Source organism: Gigantopelta aegis, chromosome 8 (assembly GCF_016097555.1).
Source record: "Gigantopelta aegis isolate Gae_Host chromosome 8, Gae_host_genome, whole genome shotgun sequence".
Lineage (NCBI taxonomy): Eukaryota > Metazoa > Mollusca > Gastropoda > Neomphalida > Peltospiridae > Gigantopelta > Gigantopelta aegis.
In genome coordinates this window covers 36870216-36896981 of record NC_054706.1, presented here as the reverse complement: position 1 = coordinate 36896981, position 26766 = coordinate 36870216, and the positions used below count along the sequence as shown (strand labels likewise).

At 36.8% G+C, this 26766-nt stretch overlaps 1 protein-coding gene across 1 annotated transcript in view; it reads right to left on the bottom strand.

Annotated features, from left to right (window-relative positions):
- Positions 1-21019, bottom strand: part of LOC121378509 (probable cytosolic oligopeptidase A) — a 28522-nt gene extending 7503 nt beyond the window's left edge. Inside the window, exons 1-15 of the mRNA XM_041506712.1 lie at positions 20896-21019; positions 18938-19107; positions 16975-17114; positions 13695-13763; positions 12274-12434; positions 10744-10848; positions 10164-10352; positions 8526-8627; positions 6833-6973; positions 6153-6249; positions 5784-5850; positions 3153-3236; positions 1832-1953; positions 1295-1499; positions 406-481 (exon numbers count right to left, since the gene is read on the bottom strand). Coding sequence (XP_041362646.1) covers positions 406-481; positions 1295-1499; positions 1832-1953; positions 3153-3236; positions 5784-5850; positions 6153-6249; positions 6833-6973; positions 8526-8627; positions 10164-10352; positions 10744-10848; positions 12274-12434; positions 13695-13763; positions 16975-17114; positions 18938-19107; positions 20896-20996 — 1829 coding nt within the window. The 5' untranslated portion in view covers positions 20997-21019. The remainder of the gene's footprint in view (positions 1-405; positions 482-1294; positions 1500-1831; positions 1954-3152; positions 3237-5783; positions 5851-6152; positions 6250-6832; positions 6974-8525; positions 8628-10163; positions 10353-10743; positions 10849-12273; positions 12435-13694; positions 13764-16974; positions 17115-18937; positions 19108-20895) is intronic.
- Between the last annotated feature and the right edge of the window lie 5747 nt (positions 21020-26766).

Here is a 26766-nt window from a genome sequence, read left to right as displayed (position 1 = left end):
AGTGTGCTGCTTGAACTTCAATGAGATATAAGTCAATTAAAAGTGACAATGGGTAATAAAGAGAATAACGGACTTGCTATGAGGTGATACAAATTATCTGTCCCTTGTCAATGAATGTTGTGAAACCCTAGCCACAGACCAGATAGATGAGGTGTGTGTCCAGGACAGCATGCTGTTTAAACTTTAATTAGATATTAGCGCAAAAAGAAATTCAAATGAAGGAAATAAAATATTCGGTAGTTGCAGCCTATGTGAGGACAGAGCGTTTCCTCTCTGACTAGTGTCAAAAGAACCATTTGTTAGAGACCAAACGGCTGTACATATAGTTTAAAAAGTGTAAAGCTGCCATTAAATGTCCTTTGTTTAATAAGCATCCTTTGATAATATATTTTTTTTACCACACACCTTATGTGCACTTCCATGTCATAAGCACTGTAATATAGCATCCTCATCATGTCGAAACCAGCCATGTGCTTTTTAGCTGAAAACAATACAAACAGTTACACTTTAAAAACACAAGTAATTTTATCACTGGCAGCAGTCAATAGATTATTATTTAATATTACGATTTAAACTTATTAGAACAGTAACAATTTTATATGAACTTTCTGATTACTGTAGACAAGATATCTTGCCAGACTTCACTCAAGTCGCCATATTGTACAGTGTATACAGTGCATTCCCCAATTTATATTTCCTCGCAGGTTTTGCACACGGCACTCACCGGGAATAATAACAGAACACAGGAAATAGATTGACTGACAGTATGGTAGCTTTAGTTTTTCGTTTTTGAATGGAAAATACCTGGGAATTTTGAGTTCAAAAAGTGGTTTTCGGCAAGTATTTTTACTAGACAACAATGGCAGAACATTGTGGTCATTTTGAGGAATTGATAGCTCATTGTGACAGCTAATTTGATAATAAATTTGCTTGTTTTACTAACAAAGAAAATCACCAAATTATTGAGATATGAATCGTAGTTCATTTAAAAAAAAAACCCATTCTGGTCAGTTATTGGGAATAATGGACATAAATACTGGACATCTGGCCATAAAAAGCCTCTAAAGTATAACATTTTTTAAAAACCCACGAAAATAATACTTACCGATTCAAATATGAACTTTATTTTATGTATTTATAAAAAATTAAGTGAATATATGTGAGTAAAAGTTATAAACTTGTACCCATTCAACATGTTTTTTTGTCAAAAATTAATCCAGTAGTCTGAAGGTTAAGTAGTAATAAATACCTATGAAACTTCTGCAATGTTGATGGATACGACCTCAACAGTTACCTTTCAGCAGACGATCCATCATGTCTACCGGCAGAGTCTCTCCCGTCTCAAAATGTCCGCTAACACTCTGAAGAACATTGGGAACGTACAACCACAGCTGGAGGAACTTTGCACACACATGTATGGCATCCCACTCGATGTTGCGCTGGCCGGCCAGCTCACTGTATGGAACTTTGGTCAGCATCTGCTGCAGTCCATGGCCAAACTGTGAAACAAAAGAATTTTTAAAATCATTCCACTGAGCCATGGGATGTCTTCGTAATGTTTCTTATGTTTTATGTTATTTAAACAGCAAATCTGAACCCTAATCGGGAATTAATCCATTATTATTGCATCTAAACTTCATGATAATACCTGAAATAAAATAATGTCTATCAGTGAATACCAGAACATTGGTGAAAGACAAATTGTATAAGAGGATGGTTTGATGAATGGACAACACACACCAATTATCAACAAAGCAAAACATCATCAGTATTAATAATGAACAAATAAAAAGGACACAAAATAGTTTTTCAGAATGCTTGATTATCTAACCTCCAGAAATAACCTTTCAACATCACTAAACTCCATCAAGATTGGTCCATTCTTCAAACGAGGGGGTGTGAGATTCATAATGAGGCAAGAATACGGATTGGTACCAGACAGATCGCTTCTTTCTGAAAAAAAGAATTTAACAAAAATTAAAAACAGTAACAGTTACAAGAATGCAGTTTTGACAAATGACTTAACTAAAGTACTGTCTGAAATAGAATAAAAATTATTTTCGTCGATTATTTCTTACATATTAAACAGACCAGTAAATATTTTGTAAATATCTATTTAATGATAGTCTACCTAATTTAGCATTTACTTGTTTGAGCTCTCATTGAAAGAAAGATGTCAGTAAACAGGTGATTTGTGCACTTTATTGGAACAGACTATAACAAATTTGATCAACATGTGTCAATTTCATTGCCTTACAATATGTGAGGGACCATTTCTGATGACTGGGTACTATCTTTCTCCAGAACAAAATATTTGTAGACATTTATAAGTAACTTTTGAGCAAAACTGTCGAGAACCATTCTGAGTATGTGATCAGTATCAGTATTAAAGGTGCTATCTCAAAGTTCCATAATGACAGCTATTGCAAATCATGTTTTTATTAAACTTTGCTTTAACATTTGAAGACTACACCTTTAACTATATGCTCATAAATGATTATAGGAAATAATTTTATCTACTAGTAGAAAATACATTTTTATTGGAGAATCTTTATCACAAACAGATGCTCACATATAACTTCTAATATAGCACCTTTAAGTGGTTGCAAGATTGTGTAAATTTCTAATGTACTTATATTGAATTTATATTCACTAAATATGCTGGCCATAATTAATAATTTATGCTGCAATTCAAAATAATGAGTTAACTTGCAGTTTTAAAAAAGTTTGTTTAAGGGTAAATGAAATTGACACATATCATCAAAATGTGGTGTTATAGTCTGTTCCAAAAAAAGGTCACAAATCTCATCTTACTGACATCTTTATTTCAATATCAAGAGTAAATACTACCGTGTACATCAATGAGAGCCCAAATAAGTAAATGCTAAATTAGGTAGGGTATCATTAAATAGGTATTTAGAAAATATTTACTTGTCAGTTTAATATGAAAGAAATAATTGACGAAAATCATTTTTATTCTATTTCCGTCACTACTATAGTTGTCTAAATACACATCCATTTTTTTTTTTTAAATAGTGTGACACCAACATATGTTATAAATCTGATACCAGCAATACCAAAAACCATTGCAGATAACATTTTGTTTTGCTGCAATTTTAACTATCGGACTAATACGGTGACAAAATACTGACCTCTTGCCATTTCCATCCAAGACCCACTGAACTTCTCCATAGGTCTGGCAGTGGAATCGAAGAAGAATGAGCTCAAGTAATCTCCTGAAATAATAACACCTTTTATCCAGTCACTCAACATCTTTATAATATAAACTATAGCTGAACTACTTTCCTGGTGACAAATTTTCACCATGGACACACAGACAGATGGGACGGAGATGAAACCTACAGTCCCCTCCGGTTGGACCGGTAGGGGGCTAATAAATGTGAAGTATGCTTGTATGGCTGCATTCTGTCATTGAAGGTAAATCTGTTTCCACCCTCATCTTTTGGAAGCAAAGGTAGTATTGCTAGTTTTTCATTAACTCTTTCACCACTTTACAGTTTTACAGTCTTGACCTTCCCTGCACACTGAGTTTAAATAGCAGATTTATGATCCTGTTTGTTAAAGGATAAAACTACTTGTTTTATCATTAATTTTAGTTACAGGCTATATATTTCCAGAAAGGTGAATGGACGGCTGTCTAGATAAAAAAATAATACTTTCAAAATGTTAGATTCAACAGGTATAAATCTGGTAATTACAGGTAAACTATGCATATTACTCACCTATTTGAGTAGGTAGGACTGGTAATTTAAAAAAACCAACAGTACAAATGTTTTTCTTGTTGGATAATTAATTAATTAACATTCCAGTTATAATTTAAAAAATATATTTACAATGCTTTTGCAAAATTAAGCTTTCATTTCATCAACAGAAATATCATACCACACACCTTTGTTGTTAGCAGGATCTGTATCACGCTTTTTTTTGGCATTCATGTTGGTAAATTACACAATTTTTCCATACACTGTATTGGAATAAAATAGCGAAAAGTACTCTATGGCGTTTGTGTTGACGTCAAACACTTTTACGGGCCCCGGATTTTTAGTAAACGTTGATCTGCAGGTAACCGAATATGGCTCATGTGTCCAGGTAAACTCAGGCGTGTGGTAAAACAGTGGCAAGTCATCTTGTAACTCGTCATCGGTATCATTTTCTTCTAAATTGCCATGTTGAATGACATTTCGTTCACGATCGCCAATCTCGATTAAATCAAATGCACCAAAGTCCATATTATCCCACATTTCATCATCGGAAAACCCGTCATCTGAATCGCAACCATTGTTTTCAACAGACGAAATTTCGTCACCTCGGTTCATGTTTAATTACAGTCAGAATATCAGTATAAACTTAGAAAAACTCATTCAAAATTCGCTAGAACATGGGTGCAGCCATTACAGTGTGTCACATGACAGCTATGGTCGCGCAAGATTTTGTCTAATTATAATATTGACGCGTCACTCGGCGCCAAATATGAACAGGTGTTACAAGCCGCTAAACCGGCCTGTCGTGGTGAGAGGCACTGGTATCGCTAGCCGGTATACCGGCCTGTCGTGGTGAAAGAGTTAAATGTAAAAACAAATGCCAAATGCTGTGTTGTGGTAACCATGTTTGGTATATCAAAGGCTGTTTTATGTGCTGTCTTGTCTGCGGGATGGTGCATATAAAAGATCCCTTGCTGCTAATGGAAAAATGTAGCGGGTTTGCTCTATAACTAGGTGTAAAAAAATTACCAATATTTTTGACATCCAATAGCATTTATACAGTTCTCTGATGTTTGTACTCTCTCACACAGCATGTTCAACAACACATTATGTCTATGTAAACTGCTGAACTATATTTAGACAGTTCTCTCGCTGTTTAACAACACACTGTTCACCAAACACACTGTTCAACAAACACACACTGTTCAACAACACATTATGTTTATGTAAACTGCTTAACTATATTTAGACAGTTCTCTCGCTGTTTAACAACACACTGTTCAACAAACACACACCGTTCAAAACAAACACACACTGTTCAACAAACACACTGTTCAACGAACACACTGTTCAACAACACACGGTTCAACAAACACACTGTTCAACAACATACTGTTCAACAAACACTGTTCAACAACACACTGTTCAACAACACACTGTTCAACAAACACACTGTTCAACAAACACACTGTTCAACAACATACTGTTCAACAAACACACTGTTCAACAACATACTGTTCAACAAACACACTGTTCAACAACACACTGTTCAACAAACACACTGTTCAACAACACACATTGTTCAACAAACACACTGTTCAACAACACACATTGTTCAACAAACACACTGTTCAACAACACACATTGTTCAACAAACACACTGTTCAACAACATACTGTTCAACAAACACAGTTCAACAACATACTGTTCAACAAACACACTGTTCAACAAACACAGTTCAACAAACACACTGTTCAACATACTGTTCAACAAACATACTGTTCAACAAACACACTGTTCAACAACATACTGTTCAACAAACACAGTTCAACAAACACTGTTCAACACACACTGTTCAACAACACACACTGTTCAATAACACACACTGTTCAACAAACACAGTTCAACAAACACACTGTTCAACAATATACTGTTCAACAAACACACTGTTCAACAACATACTGTTCAACAAACACAGTTCAACAAACACACTGTTCAACAAACACACTGTTCAACAAACACACTGTTCAACAAGGCCGTAAACAGCCGGGACACACTTACCATTCTCATCATGAACATTGTAGAACTTTACATCTTCATGCCAAACATCAACTTCAGAAGTACATTCCTTCAATGATAATAAGATTCAGACACAATGATTTCATTATAGACTTCTATCAAAAGAATACAGGTTTTAAACATATACAAATTTTAAAAGTGTAATCCAAACATTTTTACATTTTATTATTCATCTTAGCCACATAAAGCATTTCATAAGAACAGAAATTTTAACTGCCTTTTTAACCCTATATCTTTTGTCAAACTTGCAATATTCTTCTAAAATATTTTTCACCAATTCCTTACCATTAAAAATGGGTATTCATAATTAGAAACCTCAGTTTGGCTTAAATTGCTTAATAAAACTGGTACCTTGAAGGTGATGCCAAACAGCTTTGAACAAAGACTGAACAATCCAGGCAGAACTCTGTCCAGTGGAAAGTACTGTGCAATTTCAGTGTCGTCCAGTCTAAAATATTCCAAATAAAGTATTGGTAAAACACCATCATCTCTGATTCAACATAGAAAAACATATTTGTATTTTAGTATATTAATCACGGAGGTGCTGAAAATGTCTAGTATATTTTTAAGGAAATCTCTGCTAATATTCATAACAAAGACAATTTGATCTTTTGAAAAACATATTAAGAAAACAAAAACACCCCACGGCTGTCAAAATTAAATACTCCAGGGAAGTGGCAAACGTGAAATACAACTTTTTTTCAATCAGATAAAAAGCAATAGTATTTCTTACTAATCTATAATAATTTAGTTACACCAATAGACATGTCATGTATTGCACATAAGATTATATGATGTAATAGCTGATGGCTTTGTGGTAGACAGCAGAGGAATTGTTATGTTAAAAACCACCTAAAAGTGACAATGGGTAATAAAGAGAATAACCAACTCGCTACGAATTATCTGTCCCTCGTGAATGAATGTAAAACCATCGACAATGGGTTGTGTTTACAACATTCATTCACTCGGGACAGATAATTTGTAATTCCTTGTAGCTCGTTAGTTATTGTCTAATTAAACTAGAGTTATACTTGAACAGGTGTTCCTCTTGTCTTCTTCTCCAGTACGAGACGTCCCACATCTGCAGTTCATTCTGAAAACCGTTTGACTCAGCAAAATATGCTAAATCAGCTATCTCCTCTTCAGCCAGAGGCTTGAACTTGCCCTTGAAGCTGAACAAACACAAAATATAACACCACACTCCACATAGCATTCTATAACCCCAATCCCTATTAAGCATAATTATTACATAATTACTGGATGACAATGGTTTTTTTTCCAGTAACTTAAAATTGTTTCAAACAAAAAGGTTGCTTTCCATTTGGTAAAAAAAAATTCTGTTTGTCTGTGATTTTTAAGTCTGCCATAAGTCGGACCTACAGTAGTATCAATCCACTGCCACTAGGCTACACATTTGTCAAAGCCGCTGAACTGGTCATGATATTAAACAGACGTTAACAATAACACCATTCTTGGTGAGAAAGCTATCGAGGTGTTACACTCCAATTAAAACAAAGGACCCAGAGTTTGCACTGGTTACAATCAAAACCTATCAACACCTGTGTACGGAGCTCTGTTGGGTCGAGTGTCCGAGTCTGAGGCAAGAGACTTTTGTGAAATACAAACTGCTTGAAATAGCATAAAATATACTGAAATAATCTATAAATGTATTTATTGTTGACTGTTCAGTGTAGTGTATCCAATAAAGGACTTTAAAATGAAAAAAAAAGTTTCCACCTTTGTTGTTACAAGTGGGAGTGAGCAGAATAGCTACGCCGGCTAACTCTGGAGGCAGTAGAGGTCAAATGTCATCCAATCAGCGACAACGTTATTGTTTTATCTAAACATGTGCTAGCTCAAGCTGTCAAACACTTCAACGGTGTCATCTTTTATTAATTTTTAGGACAGAGTACTGAATACTTGTACCCTTTTATACATATATGGTAGTTAATTATTTATTCCATTATGTAAAATATATACAATTTGGGTTTTTTTCGCTGATGTGATCAAAAAAAAAAATTCTTTCATGTTTTGATTTTTATCGTTTCGCATTCATGATTCAAGATATAAATATACATACACAACTATGATTTTTATAAAACGCTATTTGGCAAATATCGCCTTTTAAAGGATTTTATAATTTTTATTTTTAATCCTTTCTTTCCCCCCCCACCCCAGTAGTGATGACATCACGTGGGACCAATTGACACTTTTATTCCCCCCCCACCCCTGCTCTATCAAAAGTTGGGTGCACCTTCAACTTTGACCCAGCTGGAAGTTATTTATACTACCATGAAAACCATCCAGAAAAAGATTTTATGTGTTATATAAAAACCACTAAAGAAAATTACTATGACCATAGATTTAGGTCAGATTTATGGATCTGTAGGATGTGCACTTGTTGAACACTCATACAAGTTGGAAATCCATCTTTGAAAGAATAACGAGTTAAAAGAAATTTAGAGAAATTTTAAACTACCTTCTGAATGACTTTGACCTTGCTGTTGGGCCACATTAATGGAAATGGGGATGTGCTGTTGTTGTACTGCTTTAGTGTCAATGATTTAAAAACGAAGTAAAATAATGTTTAATGAACTTTAGAATGGTTTTGGTTATTTAGTGTCTAACACATGGCGATTTGATCCTTGGTCTAGACACAAGGCAGCAATGGGGTACTAGGGAATGGCTGAAGTCACGAACGCATTCTAAATGAAGACATCTTACGTTTCTATCATGTTTAGCACATTCTTCACTGATCCCGCCATTCTCGTTTCCATGGACATTTCGGCAAAGTTTTCAAATCCAAGTAGTTTTGCTAGATCTCTCCTGAAAGTATACGACATCATTAATATATTAAAACTCCCAACAACAAATGGAAGCTAAGGAATGTAATGTAACATAACAGCTAATTAAGGATTGTCTGTTATTTCTTTTAGAAGGAAATGTTTTATTTAACGATGCACTCAACACATTTTATTTATGATTATATGGCATCAGACGTATGGTTAAGGACCACACAGATATTGAGAGAGGAAATCCGCTGTCGCCACTTCACGAACTACTCTTCTCGATTAGCAGCAAGGGATCTTTTTATATGCACCATCCCACAGACAGGATAGTACTTACCACAGCCTTTGTTACACCAGCTGTGGAGCACTGGCTGGAACGAGAAATAGCTCAATGGGTCCACCGACGGGATCGATCCTAGACCAACTGCACATCAAGAGAACGCTTTACCACTGGGCTACGTCCCGACCCCATTATTTCTTTTAGATACATTGTTATATGAACAAATAAAAAAGCATGCACAAACTGTGCGAGTCGGCAAAGACAATCCGTATAATGAAATTTCAAACATACTTCAACTTATTAATAAAAATTAAGATTAAATATTATTTATTTTGGAAGTTCTTGAATAATAAATAATACAAAAGCACCAAAGCGACAGCATCAGATATGACATTCCCACATGACATCATTTTAATGTTCATCGAGAAAATGAACAAACATGCTACAGCTGGACCAAATTTTATTATTACAGTAACAAACTTACTGTACAGGATAAATTTAACATGCTACTTTTCATAAATTTAATCTTTTTAAAGCAGGAAATAAGGAATAATCTAGAACATTTGAAGAATTTGCATGCTTGTAGTATACATGCCTGTAGTATCATTTCAGAGTTACCGGCCTTGGTGGCGTCGTGGTTAGGCCATCGGTCTACAGGCTGGTAGGTAATGGGTTCAGATCCCAGTCGAGGCACGGGATTTTTAATCCAGATACCGACTCCAAACCCTGAGTGAGTGCTCCGCAAGGCTCAATGGGTAGGTGTAAACCACTTGCACCGACCAGGGATCCATAAATGGTTCAACAAAGGCCATGGTTTGTGCTGTCCTGCCTGTGGGAAGCGCAAATCCCTTGCTGCTAATCGGAAAGAGTAGGTTATGTAGTGGCGACAGCGGGTTTCATCTCAAAATCTGTGTGGTCCTTATCCATATGTCTGATGCCATATAACCGTAAATAAATAAAATGTGTTGAGTGCATCGTTAAATAAAACATTTCCTTTCCATTTCAGAGTTATCATTTGTAATAAATCATAACAAATGATCAGAAAAATTTATATACAGTGAAACCTCTGAAAATTGGACCCTTTACAAATGGGAATTCCGTCAAATCCGAATGCTTTACACAGAACCTTTTTAAAAATCAGCACAGAACTTAACCTCCCTAAAAGGGATACTTCTTGAAACAAGACATTTTTTTCTTACATCCAAGGGTGTCCGGTTTACAGCGGTTTCACAGTATATGAGTAGGAAAAACAAAATCCCTACCCAACAGACTATTTTAACCCACTGCACCAACCTGTAAGTTCTGATATCTTCAATGACCTTGTGGTTGGTGAGATGCTGTGGAGCGTGGATCACCGCCGCGCGGTTGTTGTATGCGTTCCACACAGTCCATCGCTCCGGCCGGTCAGTGCAGTGGTTGAGAAATGCATGGTACACACTGTGCTGCAGATTCACTGTCCACGGTCCACGAGTAATATTGAAGCTTGATAAAGAAAAACAAAATATCATCAATAAATACAGGCTACTTTATTCAGTGTTCGCCAGAAAAAGGCGACTGCTTACTTCCGCTCCTCTCCACACTCGCTTGGAACGTTTTAGGAAAGTTGCAAATTGATCACTTTGCAGTAAAACATTTTTATGAATTTGACTTGAAACTCCTGCCATTTAAGTTGAGTGTTCTTTAGCTTGCCTTGATTTTGTTCATGGAGGAGACTGTCAATAAATTGTACGAAACTTGGATCATGTTCTCTTGACCTCAAATAAAAGGCAAAATTAACCTAGTTTATAGTAGCCAACAGCACATTATATTAGGTATTATATGTCAGTACTTTCCACCAAAACCCCCGACTGACAGAAAGAAAACATTTACTTACGGATCACTGCTGATGGCAGCAAGAACTGACTTGGGCATAGTCTGAATCTTGCTGAAGTCGAAGACGATATGAGTAAACGGTTTCTGACACAAAATCACTCGGTTCCTGTAATACACCATAACTGTAACAGTAAGTCATCAAGCAACAAGTACAAATAATAATCATAATTAATACATCTGTTGGTTAAGCAAAGTTCCCAGACAACACTAATAGTGAGTGTTAGACATTATTTGTTTTGAAACTACCGTAAACATTTGTCCCTTCATATTTTGACTTTCCACAATCATAACACTAAAGTCACACTTGGAAACTGCTACAGGTTATCTAACACAAAAAACACCTTTGTGACGGTATGATGCATAGTTTAATACAATATTCATTGAAGGGGCAGTTTCAAAGTTGCATCAACACCAAAAAATATTTTCTCAGGGCTTGTAGAATTTTATAAAAATCCACTAGCCATGGGATCTGTGATTTTAAAAAAGTACTAGCCATGATTAAAAATTCACTAGCCCTACCTTAAATAAATACAATTTTACTAATAGTAATAATCAGATATGTCACCTAAAGAGGAAGATTGAGCTTAAAAATCCTTAGATTGGTGTGGAAAGAGGGGGCAGGATATTCATGTTTACACAATAAGTAAATGCAGCATTTGACAAGGTTTTTTTTCCACTAGCTGTTGAGCTACTCATAGTAATTATTTACTAGCCCAACACTGATTATTACTAGCCCTATAATTTATGTGTGAAATGTAAAGGTTATACCTTGAATTACACACCCGTAAATTTTTTTTACATCCAACTAATTTAATTATGTATTATTTACAAATTTATATTACTGCAAACCAATAAGGGTGACCGATAGCTTAACACCTAGGGCCATAGTCTGAATTTTAAATAAAGTTTGTTTTAACAACACCACTAGAGCACATTGATTTATTAATCATTGGCTATTGGATGTCAAACATTTGGTCATTTTGACATAGTCTTAGACAGGAAACCCGCCACATTTTTAATTAGTAGCAAGGGATTTTTTATATGCACCATTCTAGACAGGATAGCACATACCACAACTCTGATATACCAGTAGTGGTGCACTGGCTGGAATGAGAAATAGCCCAATGGGTTCACCGACAGGGTTAAATTTTAACTGCATCTCTATACAGCCCACTAATGTTTACTTACTTTATTTTTTTCCCCAAGAAGTCTTGAGGATCCACTATTTTTATTTGAAATTATACCTACTTTGTTCTAAATCAGCTGGTAAAATTGGTGATAACCAATACCATAAAATAGTTGTGTTGTTTTCTGTTCCAGATTTAATTTTTGATTGCAGAAGAGAACAGGCTATTTGTGTTAAGTGGAAGACTTTGTGACAGTATGATGTATAGTTTGATATTCATTAAAGGGACAGTGTGAAAATTGCATACACACAAAACATACAAAAAACGTAAAACGTTAAAGCTTAACATATGGGGCCATAGTCTGAACTGCATTTGTGTTTAGTGGAAGTCTGACTAATTGTTACCGGAAGTTGAACTTTTCCATGGTGAGCACTTTCATTGTCTGGATGAATCTCTTCTTGTCGGAGCCCTGCAGGTTGATGCCGTTGAGGCGACACTCCAAGAGATACATGTCCACCAGACGCTGCTGGAACTCAGTCAGATTCTCCACATCGGCTCCCACTTCCTGCACAAAAAAGAAGAAAAAAAAAGAAGAAATGTTTTATTTAACGACGCACTCAACACATTTTATTTACGGTTATATGGCGTCAGACATATGGTTAAGGACTATACAGATCTTGAGAGGAAACCCGCTGTCGCCACTAAATGGGCTACTCTTTCCGATTAGCAGCAAGGGATCTTTTATTTGTGCTTCCCACAGGCAGGATAGTACAAACCATGGCCTTTGTTGAACCAGTTATGTATCACTGGTCGATGCAAGTGGTTTACATCTACCCATTGAGCCTTGTGGAACACTCACTCAGGGTTTGGAGTCGTTATCTGGATTAAAAATCCCATGCCTCGACTGGGATCCGAACCCAGTACCTACCAGCCTGTAGACCGATGGTCTAACCACGATGCCACCGAGGCCGGTCCTGCACAAACAAATACTTGCAATAAAATCTCACACAACTTTGCTACACAGTATAATTTTTTTTTTAAATAAATATAAAGTTTTGTCTGGTTTAATGACATCACTAGAGCACATTGATTTATTAATCGTCATCTATTTGATAGTTTTGACGTATAGTCTTAGATAGGAAACCTGCTACATTCTTCAATTAGTAGCAAGGGATCTTTTATATGAACCATCCCACAGACAGGATAGCACATACCACAGCCTTTGATATACCAGTCTTGGTGCACTGGCTGGAATGAGAAATAACCCAATGGGCCCACTGATGGGGAATGATCCCAAACCAACAGCGTATCAAGCATGCGCTTTACCACTGGGCTATGTTCCGCCCAAAACAAACAAATATAATACATTAAATACTCAATATGTACTATTAACATTACTATGTTAACATTTTCTACTTTAGTTGCTATGGAAAGAAACGTGGCAAAGGAAAAGTACAAACATTGACCAAAAAAGTTTTCCCCTCAGCTTCAGATTCTTTAATATTCAAAGTAGATTTGCTGCTACTAGTCATGTTATTTAGTACAAATCTCAACCACATGGAGAATGCAGAAAATGAATTGTTTTCTTTTATATACAATTATTTAACCTGACCTGTGACCTACTGCATTATCCCCACTATTCCCATGGACTTGTCTGAACATCCTAACAGACAAACACTGGCTAAAATCTTCTGAAGACTCGTGGTCATCATGCTCCAGTCAAGTAAGTGACAGCTACTTCCTTTTTTCTCCTGAGCCATAGGTCAATGGCCGGGTATGTATGAAGAGAATACTGGCCGTAAGGCCATTATGTATGGAAACAAACCTTTGCAGCATTGTAAAGGTCCGTGCTAACCCATCGTTCATTTTTCGCTCTCAAAACCTGAGGATGAATCTGAAAATGAATAAAATTAATAACCGTCATTACTCATGGAAATCATCAGTGGAAAGTTAAAAAACTGAAATTTGTTTTAATTCGTTCTCATGCAAATAAATTTGAATAAAACAAGGAGACTAGATGACAGGGCACAAATATTAAATGCAAGAAATCACTTGAATACACATGAATGAAAGAATTTTAAACATGAACCTCAATTTTGCATTTAAAAAGATTTACATCAGCAGTAATATGGTCACTGCAAATCAAAGTGAAAATTTAACAAGTGAATATTATCGTCTTAAATACAAATGTATATCTAAATTGCTACACATTTTCTGTTGTGTACCTTATAACAGGGTTCATACACTTCAAATGGTTTCATTTTCCAGGACTTTTAAGAGCTATTTTCGTTCATTTTCCAGGACTATTTTACCTTTTTCCAGGGGTCTGAATATATGACTTGGAAAGAAGTTTTTGTTTAACGACACCCTAGCAGATTGTTTAGTCAGTGGCTGCTATGTCTCCAACATACGATACTTGTTACACACGGTCTACAGTAGTCACACCCCACTCTGGATATAACTTTTGGATGGTAAAGTTGTGAACTAAAACTGTTTTATTTACTACATTTGTTGTACATTGTACAAAATAGTGATATAAACATGTATCTAATACTCAAATAGAATACATATATATACACACACACACACACACACACACACACAAACAAGTATGAAACAGCTCAGAACGTTTATAATTATTGGTGTGATCTAAACCGGTCTTGTCCACGCCTCCTTGTGTAAATTAGTTGTCAATTAAATCCTTGCAGCTAAAGCTCAGCTGCTAAATCAAAGCGTGTTGCACATGCGCCTTCTGAAATATACATCTCCTTTGTTTTGGCTTGGCTCAAGTAGATCGATTAAACATAGGCGACACCACCAAAAGAAACAAGTGTAACAATGTTATACACTATTACGATTGTTGAACGAGACCTTTGCAAATCTCTATGGTGTTAAACTAATTCTTAATCTCACGTTACATCGATGGGGTTTATTTAAAGATATGGGCTTCTTTCCGGTCAAATGATTAATCATGGTCATGACTCGCCGCACAGGATTCAGACCCAAGCGGTGGGCCATTGTTATAGCGATAGCTCACTTTGTGAGGTGTTAATTCCTACTTAATTATACACTGTTTAATTAACATTTACGAACTAAATGGATTGATTCAGTTACTCGAACTTGTCAGGATTTAACAGGTCCATAAAATTATTTACATGCAAGTAGTCAACTTATATGACGTCAGACGCGTGCTTGTTTTTCTAAAAATAATTTTTTTTAGCCACCTGTCGTTAAACGTACACTTTCCATTAGGCATTGTCGCAGAAGTGATTTACACATCTACCCGTTTTTCGGTTTTTTTTAAATGTCATACTGGTATATATTTTTTATCCGGATTCCATGCTTGAAGAATTGTGTCGCCATCTCAATTAAGATTATCTACTCGTGCTCTAACGAGCACCAATACGCCTATCTATAGACCAAATAAACCAACACAGTATTTCCTGCTCAACAACTGACCAATGGCAGTCGACCTCATTATAATCATCGATGCGTTTAGGTATTGTTTTTGTGGGGGGTTTTCTTTCTTTCTTTTGGGGGAGGGGTACCTAAGTCAAACGTGATTATTTATATATTTGTAACATCATTAAAAAAAAATTAGAAACAAAATTTCAAATTTCCAGGACTTTCCAGGAGGTACTCTGACTTTTCCAGGACATTTAAGGACTTTCCAGGGTAAAAAAAAATTTAAGCACTTTCCAGGGTTTTCCAGGATGCGTGCGAACCCTGTATAAACAATTTTATATGAAAGGTTTCTGATATATACACATATATACATACAGACACACAAAATTCATTTCCTAATAACCTGATAACACCCAGCAATAAAAAAAAATCTAATTTTATCAACAAATGTGTTATCAGCAGTGATATAATTAACACTTTGAATTATCAGATAGGAGTTATCTTGTCAGAGGAAACATGGTTGCATGATGAAATTATGTCATGAGACAATTTTTCGATTTTCATATATCCTGAGATAACAACATTTAACTATAGATACCAGTATATATTTTTAAAGGGATTGTTCCGAGTTTAATGCCATTGCAAGATGTTTCTGATTAATACAGCCTTTTAACAATTTCAATTACACTTTAAATATATTTTCTTGTCTTTATATCCAGTGTGTTTCTTGTAATTGTAATATTTGTTGTAACTTAAACGTCTTTTTAATTCCTAACATATATTTTTTAATTTTCACAAAATTATTGGAAAATAAAATCTAGCTTTGTTTACTGCACATATTAAAACAACCAGAGACACACTGAATTTACAGACATCGATATTCTAAACAAGAAAATACCTTGCATATTTAATAGAAGTCATTAAAAAGAATCTACTGGTCGGGAACATATTACAATAGCAGCAAACTCTGAACAGTTTCTTTTAATGACTGCTCTGAAGACATTCACTGCTGAAGGTCGATCAACTGTTTAAGGTTAAAGTTTGTTTTGCTTAACAACTCCACTAGAGCACTGTTGGATGACAAACATTTGGTAAATTTCCCATAGTCTTAGCGAGGAAACCAGCTACATTTTTTCATTAGTAGCAAGGGATATTTTATATACACCATCCCACAGCCTTTGATATACCAGTTGTGGTGCACTGGCTGGAACGAGAAAAATACCCTAATGGGGATAGATCCCAGAGTGACCACAAAACCAAGCAAGCACTACATCCTGCCCCTCATTTTATAGCAGTGTAGTTATTAACCTTCTGACAACTGCAGGCAAGATATCTCGCCCGATGTCATGCCAGTCGACATACTGTACACTGTATACAAATATTCCTCAATTCACATTTCCTGCCGTTTTGCACACGATGCTCATCGACTTATTAACAGGAAACGAAAGACAACTCAGCTTCCTGTGTCTTTAGATTTAAGTTTTTCAAAGGAAAGAGTACCTTGGAATTTTGAGTTGAAAATGGTTTTCAGCAAGTATTTTTGCTAGACAACAATGGCAGCATGTTGCGGTCATCAATATTTGATTGTGACAGCTAATTTGATAATAAATTTGATTTGGTTTTTGTCAAAAATGAATCCAGTAGTCGAAAGGTTAAGTAACAAATCTCTGCAAGAAAAGGATGTTATGATAGCAACTCACCCTGACAAATGCATCTCTGAAGCCATCTTTTTGACGAACATAATTCAGAATCTTAGCTGTTCTCCATCCATTACTGAGTGGGGCTATGTCTTTCTCTATGGGCTCAAACACACTCTTAAAAGTCTTTTCATAGCTTTGATCTGAAATATTAAGACGGTATTAAAAAACAAAACTTTATAATTAATGTCCACAATTTCTGCTGTTTTCAACAGAACATTCTGGTACTATAAAATACGAAACATGCTCTCTCTAAAACAGGCATCAAAGTAAGCAGTGTCTGGTAACGTACGTATACTATATAGGTTACTACAGAATAGACACCTAGTAACCTATAGATTAACACAACCACATCAAGTTCTTGTTGTTTTCATTATAATTTCATTATTATTCATTATATCTATTCACTAAAAAGCATCGAAATAAGTAAAAAATGCTCATTCAGGTTACGAGATGTCAAGAAAGTCAAGAATGGTACTTTGGAAACGAAGAAATAATAATATATTAGAGCATCTATGGAGGAATTTTATAGTAGTAATTACTGATCAAGGTGTTATAACCAGGCCTGTAATTCATGGTAAGACATATAGGAGTGACCTCATATTATGTTTATTTCGACATCTGTTATTAATACTTTTATACCGGCCTCGGTGGCGTCGTGGCAGGCCATCGGTCTACAGGCTGGTAGGTACTGGGTTCGAATCCCAGTCGAGGCATGGGGTTTTTAATCCAGATACCGACTCCAAACCCTGAGTGAGTGCTCCGCAAGGCTCAATGGGTAGGTGTAAACCACTTGCACCGACCAGTGATCCATAACTGGTTCAACAAAGGCCATGATTTGTGCTATCCTGCCTGTGGGAAGCGCAAATAAAAGATCCCTTGCTGCTAATCGGAAGAGTAGCCCATGTAGTGGCGACAGCGGGTTTCCTCTCAAAATCTGTGTGGTCCTTAACCATATGTCTGACGCCATATAACCGTAAATAAAATGTGTTGAGTGCGTCGTTAAATAAAACATTTCTTTCTTTCTTTCTTTAATACTTTTATTGTCAACTGTTCTCATTGTACCGATACATGTATGTGTATTGTATATCTGAATATATCACAACTGATCAAAGAGTATGTGGGGTTGTTTTTATTTAATCGGATGTTTTTGAGAATAGTAAATATTTTCAACTTTACCGACAGGTAACCTGAATAACTGTTCCTAACTTATTTTACTGTCTTCTAAATTAACCATTTTTCTTTCACCTTGACGAATTGAAAAAATATTTCTTTTATGGTGATGGCATTAACTTTTGTGTTTAGCTCCAACATTAAGTTTTTTGCATTTAGATCCATTTCTCCCAAACTGTAGGTCCTAGACCAATGAAACTTACTATATAGCATGTTTATCTCAATTCATATTAAATTTTGTTTTAAAAGTAAACTTGCTCCACCTAAGCATGTTTATTTTAATTCATATTAAATTTTGTTTTAAAAGTAAAATTGTTTATTTTTTTATTAAAGTTACATACCCTAGTTTCAAACTGTGGAAATTAACACTTAGTTTAGTTAATCTACAAACCTGTAATTTAGATAAAGTTACAATTGAGTGAAACATGAGTCTGTGACTTTGAAATGGTAAAATACTCTCTAAAAAGATACTAAAACTCGACTCCATAACTGTTACTTCTCAGACGCACGTGTGCTTTTAAAAATTAGAGAAATGCATTTTGTGATATGGTATGTTCCTTTAATACATTAGCGTTTAGTTAATATTAAGTAAGTTTTTGCATTTAGCGCCATTTCTCACCAAGTCATAGATTGATGAATCATGGCTTATAATTGCACTATAAATTTTAATCTAGTGTTAAATTTGTTTTTAAAAGTAAGACATGGTCAATTAATGAACGGTAAGAAACAAGATGTCTTAATCTAAATCATCCTTTTTTTGTTGGCAAGACCTACATGTCACAATACAGCAAACCTTTTAGCTTATCGATGTGATTTCCGAGCTTTGTTTCAAAATCTATTGACAGCTTGGCACACCCTGTTACACACTGGTCGGCTGTGATCTCGGAAAACTCAGGAAATAACCTGTTTTCGTGCTTTAACAGTGGGTTGGTGTCTGGGGTGTCTGGTGGAATCTCAGGTAATCTGAAATTTTATAAAATCAGATATTAAGCTGTGACAATAATGTATCTTTATTAAAGAGCCAATTATTTTTCAAAGTAACCATTTAGTGGTGGTAAATCAGTGAATGTTGACACTCAGCAAGTACCTGAATTATTCATGTTGGTTTTATACCCCATACAAACATGTTTTTTGTCAATATTTTTGTTATGTCCACAACACTTATACTTTAAAAAAAAATTCATGAATCCAAACCAAACTTATTAAAAAAACCTGTTTAGTGAAGGTTGGTAGAATCAGTAAAATATTTACTAACGCTAAGAGGATTTCAACATTGGAACACATGGCAAACTGTTTTTGTTTTCAGTAATCAGGGATGGATGGTTACATTATAGTGGGCAACAGAAATTTGGTTCAGTGATTTTGTAAATATACTACCATCATGCTTGTTTCTGTAAAATCCTGTGGCTTGGTAAGGTCGTGTTGGCTTCATACCCAGTAAATGTAACAGTCATACCATTTAAAAAATATATATATTAGATTGGACAAATGGTGTATCTAGGAAAAATAAAAACATACTGACATGTATATGGCATTGTTTGCTCAATATGGAACTGAAAACTATTTTGCCTGAGTGAAGGTTACCATTCGAGAGCTAAACAGACACTTGGATGGTTATGATCACTCTATAGCGAAAACATGGAATTGCTGCCTACCACCGGGTAGGCAAAGATTCCTACTCTAATATAACACCAACAGCATCCCCTATAAATAATGTTCTGGTTAAATACATAGGTGCTGATTGGTTTCTTCCTGTGGTGTGTGTATTACTAGTTAATATCTGAAATATTTGTTATCGGTGAACTCGAAAATAAACAAAGTAAAAGTATTTGGCGTTTAACATAGGGTATTGTTGTATTAGAGCTGGAATCTTGCCTACCTGGTAGTAGGCAGCAATTCTGTGTTTTCACTCTAGAGTGATCTATGGCTGAGAGAGCGATCGTAACAAGTTTGTTTGTTTTGTTTAATGACACCACTAGAGAACACCGATTTTATTAATCATTGGTTATTGGATGTCAAACGTAGCCCCCATGTTAAAGCGCTCGCTCGATTGGTCTGGGATCGATCCCCATCGATGGGCATATTGGGCTATTTCTCGTTCCAGCCAGTACACCACGACTGGTATATCAAAAGGCTGTGGTATGTACTACCCTGTCTGTGGGATGGTGCATATAAAAGAAACCTTGGTGCCAAATGAAAAGAGTAGCCCATGAAGTGGTGACAGAAGGTTACCTCTCAATATCTGTGTGGTTCTTAACCATATGTCTGAGGCCATATAGTCATACATAAAATGTGTGTCATTAAATAAAACATTTCTTTCTTTTTTCATTGTCAAAATCAACCAACAAATGTTAATATGCATGACATTTTCTGTTATGAAGAGATTAAATGCATGAAGGTTTTCTTAATTCAACAAAAGTATTTTGATGTCAGGGTTCAATAGTTTGCAAATTTCTTAAAAACAAGTCAAACTTAAATAGACCAGTTTATGGAGTAGCCTGGTTCACAATTTTTTTCATTTAAAAAAACCCAACTATTGTATATGAAGTTAAATTACATTAAGAATGCTATATTTCTTGTGTACGAAGCAAAAACAATCGTGCGGAAAGTGTATGTTGGCGACCTTAATCAGTTGCATGCACGTAACATTGTCACATTGTGTAAACGTGACCTGCCAATAATATCTATTATCAGATGATATTCCACTGTCATGCGAAACATATATAACAGAATATATTATACAAATCTTACAAAACGTAATAAGCATTTGATGCATATCGCAGTGACGTTTTCCAAGCACTTTTTACTGAGCATGGCTTACAACTCAACCTTCCAACTACGGAAGATGCCATGTTCTTCTTCTTCTAGATTATATTCCTCCACTGTCTGGAGAACCACACGAAGGTATAAATCCATATTTAGAGAAATAAGGCTCTAAAATTAGTGACAGCATGCCTTTAGATTTAACTATTTAGTTTTAATTGTTTATGGGCATATAATTTAAGGTAGGTCTACAAATTTTACTAGTTAGCCTAGCTACACCTTTACGTTCTAGAAATGGTATAGATTGTATGATAATTAACATCGTGCATAATTATGAATAAACATCATCGGCCAAAGTCATCTTCAATATATAATAAGAATGAAAATTAAAAAACCCCAAAATATGTGTAGTTAATGTTAACTGATAGTTATGGCTTGGAAAACTGATCGGGGGCGAACTAGCTAGGAGCCATTAGCTGTAGGCCCACACAGGGGTAGGTAGGGGTATATAACCAGAGGCGGATCGGGGGGGGGAGGTGCCCGCCCCCCCCTTAAATTTTGCGACAGGTATAATTTTATTACATATTCATTTTTTTACGACCCCCTCCGAACCTCACCCAAAGTCCCCTTGGCATTCCACCTCATGTCACTGCCCCTCCCACCAAATGGATTTTCTGGATCCGCCACCGGTCACCTACTGAACAGCGTTAGGCAACGCAATTTCTTTTTTTTTTACTCAAACGATTATGTGTTTTTTTCCCCCTCATAAATGCTATAGCTCCACGCCACGATACAGAGTATAATGTAGTTAGCTAGACGTATACATATAGGCCTACACAATAACGGTTATAAAGTTAGTTGAAATGCTTGCAACCTACACCAGACAGTTGGATAACCTTGCATTATTTATTAATCATCGGCTATTGGTTGTCAAAAATTTGGTAATTTCGACATATTACTACTCAAAAGAATTTAAGGGTCAGACGATATTTTCGACATTATTTTCTGAATGTCAATTATATTAGCTAGACCATAATGTCACGCATGGTATTGTTCCATTTTGACGAAAGTGGGTCTAAGCAACCCATAAATGAATTAAAATCCACTGTCATTGACACTGTCGACTAGTTCTAATGGCGAAAACATGCTTACATTTGCACGTAAATTAGGGCGAAAGCGAAAGGTCTGCTAAGTGCCCATAACTTGCTTTTTCACAAAGCGCTTTATTTGCACGCTTTGCACGTGTATTCCTTGTTCCCAATGCTGAATTTCCGTATAATTGGAGCTTGCGTTCGTGTACGGTGCACACTCCAAATTCGACAATGGTACGACTTCAACTGACTATCGAAGATCGAGGAAGGGCTATTGCTTGGCTTCAGGATGGCAATACGCAAAGAAATGTTGCTCCGAGACTTGGTGTCAGTCAGAGTGTCGTTGGCCGACTGTGGCAACGGTACCAAGCAACGAATTCTGTTCGAAATCGTCCACGTTCGGGAAGACCCCGAAGCACTACAAATAGAGAGGACCGCTACATCACCAATATGGCTCTACGTCAACGCACAACCACTGCATGCCGATTACGTGACAATCTGCGGACTGCGACTGGAACTCGAGTGTCTGATCAAACAATACGCAATCGTCTGAGAGCCAATAATCTACGCTGCCGTCGCCAGGCTGTTCGACCACCACTCCTACCACGTCACAGAACGGCCAGACGTCACTGGTGCACGCTTCATCTGCGGTGGCAACGTGTTCAGTGAGTTTGAGTGATGTTCACTGAGTCCAGGTTTAGTCTCCAGTTCAACGATGGTCGGGTTCGTGTCTACAGACGTCCTGGGGAGCGCTTCGCTGACGTTAACGTTAGACAACGTCACCGGTTCGGTGGTGGCAGCGTCATGGTGTGGGGCGGCATCTCTATCTACCACAGGACCCCCCCCCCCCCCCTCTATGTGGTGGATGGCAATCTGAATGGAATCCGCTATCTGAATGAGATTATCCGGCCGTTGGTTCTCCCAGGCCTTCAGCAGATTGGCGGCGGGGCAGTTCTGCAGGATGACAATGCCAGACCCCACCGCGCCAGGGTGGTAACGAACTTTCTCAGACAACAAGGTATCGCCAGGATGGATTGGCCAGCATATTCGCCTGACTTGGCCCCAATAGAGCTGCCTGGGACGAATTAGGCAGGAGAGTTCGGGATAACCATGCCCCTCCAGCCAACCTTCATGATCTGGGTCAACTTCTTATGGCAGAGTGGCAGGCCATTCCCCAAGAGTTCTTCAGACGTCTGATCAACAGCATGAGGCAACGATGTGTCGAGTGTATTCGCGCCAGGGGTGGATTCACACACTATTAAACGAATGTTCTAATGTGTAAAATCCATGTTTGACAACCTTCAACTTTGACAGCATGTCATGTGACTTTCTTGTATACAGTGACGTTTATTTGTGGTTTTTGGTAAATATGGAACAATAAATAATTTTTTTGGTGTAGTTTACATCATCAATCTAATACACTCTGAAACTTATTTGGTTATAAATTGTTGACCCTTAAATTCTTTTGAGTAGTATATTTCTGTTAGCAGCAAGGGATATTTTATATGCACAGACATAATAGCACATACCACGGCCTTTGATATACCAGTCGTGGTGCACTGGCTGGAACAAAAACAGCCCAACTGGCCCACCGACGGGGATGGATCCTAAACCGATCGCGCAGTGGTCAGTCGAGCGCTTTATCACTGGGCTACATCCCGCTCCCCACAACACGGCGAATTCGATTGGAGAATCTTAATTTTAACAATTTAAAATTACCAGATCAACACTTCAAAATGTCGTTATGCCTTTACAGAACTAATCAACAGTGCATTTATCTGTAGACGTACAACTAAGGGGCCATTCAATTAAAGTAACGCCCGAGGTCCAAACGTTATGTACCGTAGGTATACTGAACAGCGTTACTTTTTAAAAAATTACTATGATATATACGGTATATACTTTTTTTCTTCTTTCATAAATGCTCTATTACGGCGATAGTCTATGGGATGGTGCATATAAAAGATCCCTTGCTGATAATCGAAAACAGTAGCCCATGAAGTGGCGACAGCGGGTTTTCTCTCTCAATATCTGTGTGGTCCTTGACCATATGTCCAACGCCATATAACCGTAAATAAAATGTGTTGAGTGCGTCGTTAAATAAAACCATTTCCTTTCCTTTCTATCACGGCGATAATGATTAGCGTACAGGCGGATCCAGAATTTTTAAATAGGTGGGGGGGGGGGGGGGGGGGGCCGAGGGCGCAAAGCGCCCGAGATTCCTAGGAGGGTCCGGGATCATGCTCCCCTGCGAAATTTTGAAATTTAAGTGGCCTGAAACGCGATTTCCTCGCATCTGAGTAACAAAATAGCTATATTAACGTATGTTTTTGGTATTGTCATACTGCTTTTGTTATCTTCAAAATTTCATAAACTCTGGTCTCTTCTTTTTTTTAAAAGTTAAAGTGGTCATCTCTCCTTCCCATATTAGGCTGGTTTTCCGTTGACTGCGGCTGCCGGTAAATGGGAAGAAATATCGAAACAATAGTAATATACATTGCTTTGAAACAACTGGGCCAATGTGTATCAACAGCCATGGTATGTAATATCTTGCTGCTAATCTGAAAGAGTAGACCCTGGAGTCGCGGCAGCGAGTTTCCTTTCTCATTTCTGACGCTATATAAACGTAAATAAAATGTGTTGAGTATATTGTTAAACAAAACATTTCTTTCTTTCTGCAACTGGTGTACTAGTATATTTCAGGTCACGTAAAATCGTCGATGATATTGGTAAGTCATTCCTCTGTCGAAATCAACGAAAACTTGTAGGACCATACAATATAATTTAAAGACTCTTGGGAAATAAGTGCATTTTTGTGTAATTCCACTCTAGTGTATGCTATAGTTTAAAAATAATAATAACTTGACCCCAAAAATAGGGGGGGGGGGCGGGCCCCTTGGGGCCCCCCACTAAATCCGAGCCTGTCGTAGGTAGTTATAGCCAGATGATTATAGGCCTAAATCGACTTGAAATGCGCAATTGTTATTTTAAAAATTCTGCCCATTTCCAATTCAACACCCCACCCCCTTCTGTCCCGGACCCAATCACAAGCGCAGTCAGCGATTATGCCCGGGAGAGACGTGTTTGAACCTTAATGCACGTTAATATGTAATTAACCAATCCAATCCAACAATAATTAATTTAACATTTGATGGAACACAACTAATTAATAAAACACGATAGACTGTACATGTGGGGTCTACTATACTACAGTATAGTTAAAGTTTAAAGTTAAAGTTTGTTTTGTTTTTAAAACGTCATTAGAGCACATTGATTTATTAATCATCGGCTATTTGATGTCAAACATTTGGTAATTCTTACACGTAACTATCAGAGGAAACCCGCTACATTTTTGTTTCATTAACAGCAAGCGATCTTTTATATGCACTTTCCCACAGACAGGAAAGCACATACCACGGCTTTTGGTATACAAGTCGTGGTGCTCTCCTCGGAAGCAGATCAGCTCGCCCCAGCGGTTGGTCAACTCGCCCCACACTGTTCATCAACTCATATCATTACCGTTTTATTAATTAAATATAACAGTATTTTAAAAAATAATGTGCATTAAATATTGTTGAATATGTACACCAGTCGAAGTACAAAAGCCTTGCCTGATCTTTCCTTTAAGGATACTCACAAACGTCGTTAAAATAGGCTTGACGGGTTTACCCGATATAAAACCATTTTAATAAGTAAAGAAAGAAGTGTTTTATTTAACGACGCACTCAACACATTTTATTTACGGTTATATGGCGTCAGACATATGGTTAAGGACCACACAGATTTTTTTTAGAGGAAACCCGCTGTCGCCACATAGGCTACTCTTTTACGACAGGCAGCAAGGGATCTTTTATTTGCGCTTCCCACAGGCAGGATAGCACAAACCATGGCCTTTGCTGAACCAGTTATGGATCACTGGTCGGTGCAAGTGGTTTACACCTACCCATTGAGCCTTGCGGAGCACTCACTCAGGGTTTGGAGTCGGTATCTGGATTAAAAATTCCATGCCTCGACTGGGATCCGAACCCAGTACCTACCAGCCTGTAGACCGATGGCCTGCCACGACGCCACCGAGGCCGGTCTCATTTTAATAAGTGGTAATAGCGGAATTTCACTGTGATATTGATAAATAAAATAACACCAAAGTTGTAGAGGTCCATTTTTAATTTCGTCACAATTATTTACGGACAGTAAAGTCTGGGGCGAGTTGATTTTGGGGCGAGTTGATCAGCATTCCTCTCCCCAAACCCCAGATCAGCATTCCTCTCCCCAAACCCCAGATCAGCATTCCTCTCCCCAAACCCCAGATCAGACAAAAGTTCAAAACGTCTCACGTTTATGCATACTGTAGTTGTTTATATCCCACCTATTTTGAGAACCATATTGGACTTTAAAAAAACTTAGATCCCATCTGCATGAATGAATATATTCATAATGCGCCCTGAAAGCATTAATAGAATATAAATAAATAGTAAATAAATAAATAAAATATATGGTAGGATTAGGAGAATAAAACGAATTCCGTTTGTAGTTGATTTATAGAATCCATAAATAACCGTACAGATGAACCTCCCAAACGGACATTTACACAAATTACTTGGATCTGAACAGCATAAATATTTAAAACTTTATTTCCCTAAATGGATTCACATCGAATCGCATTAAATTATTATTCAAACCTAAAATTAACTTATGATAAAAAGTAAAATATTTTTGGGGAAACCGGAAGTTTGTCTTGTGACGTCATGGGCGGGGTAAAACACCCAAG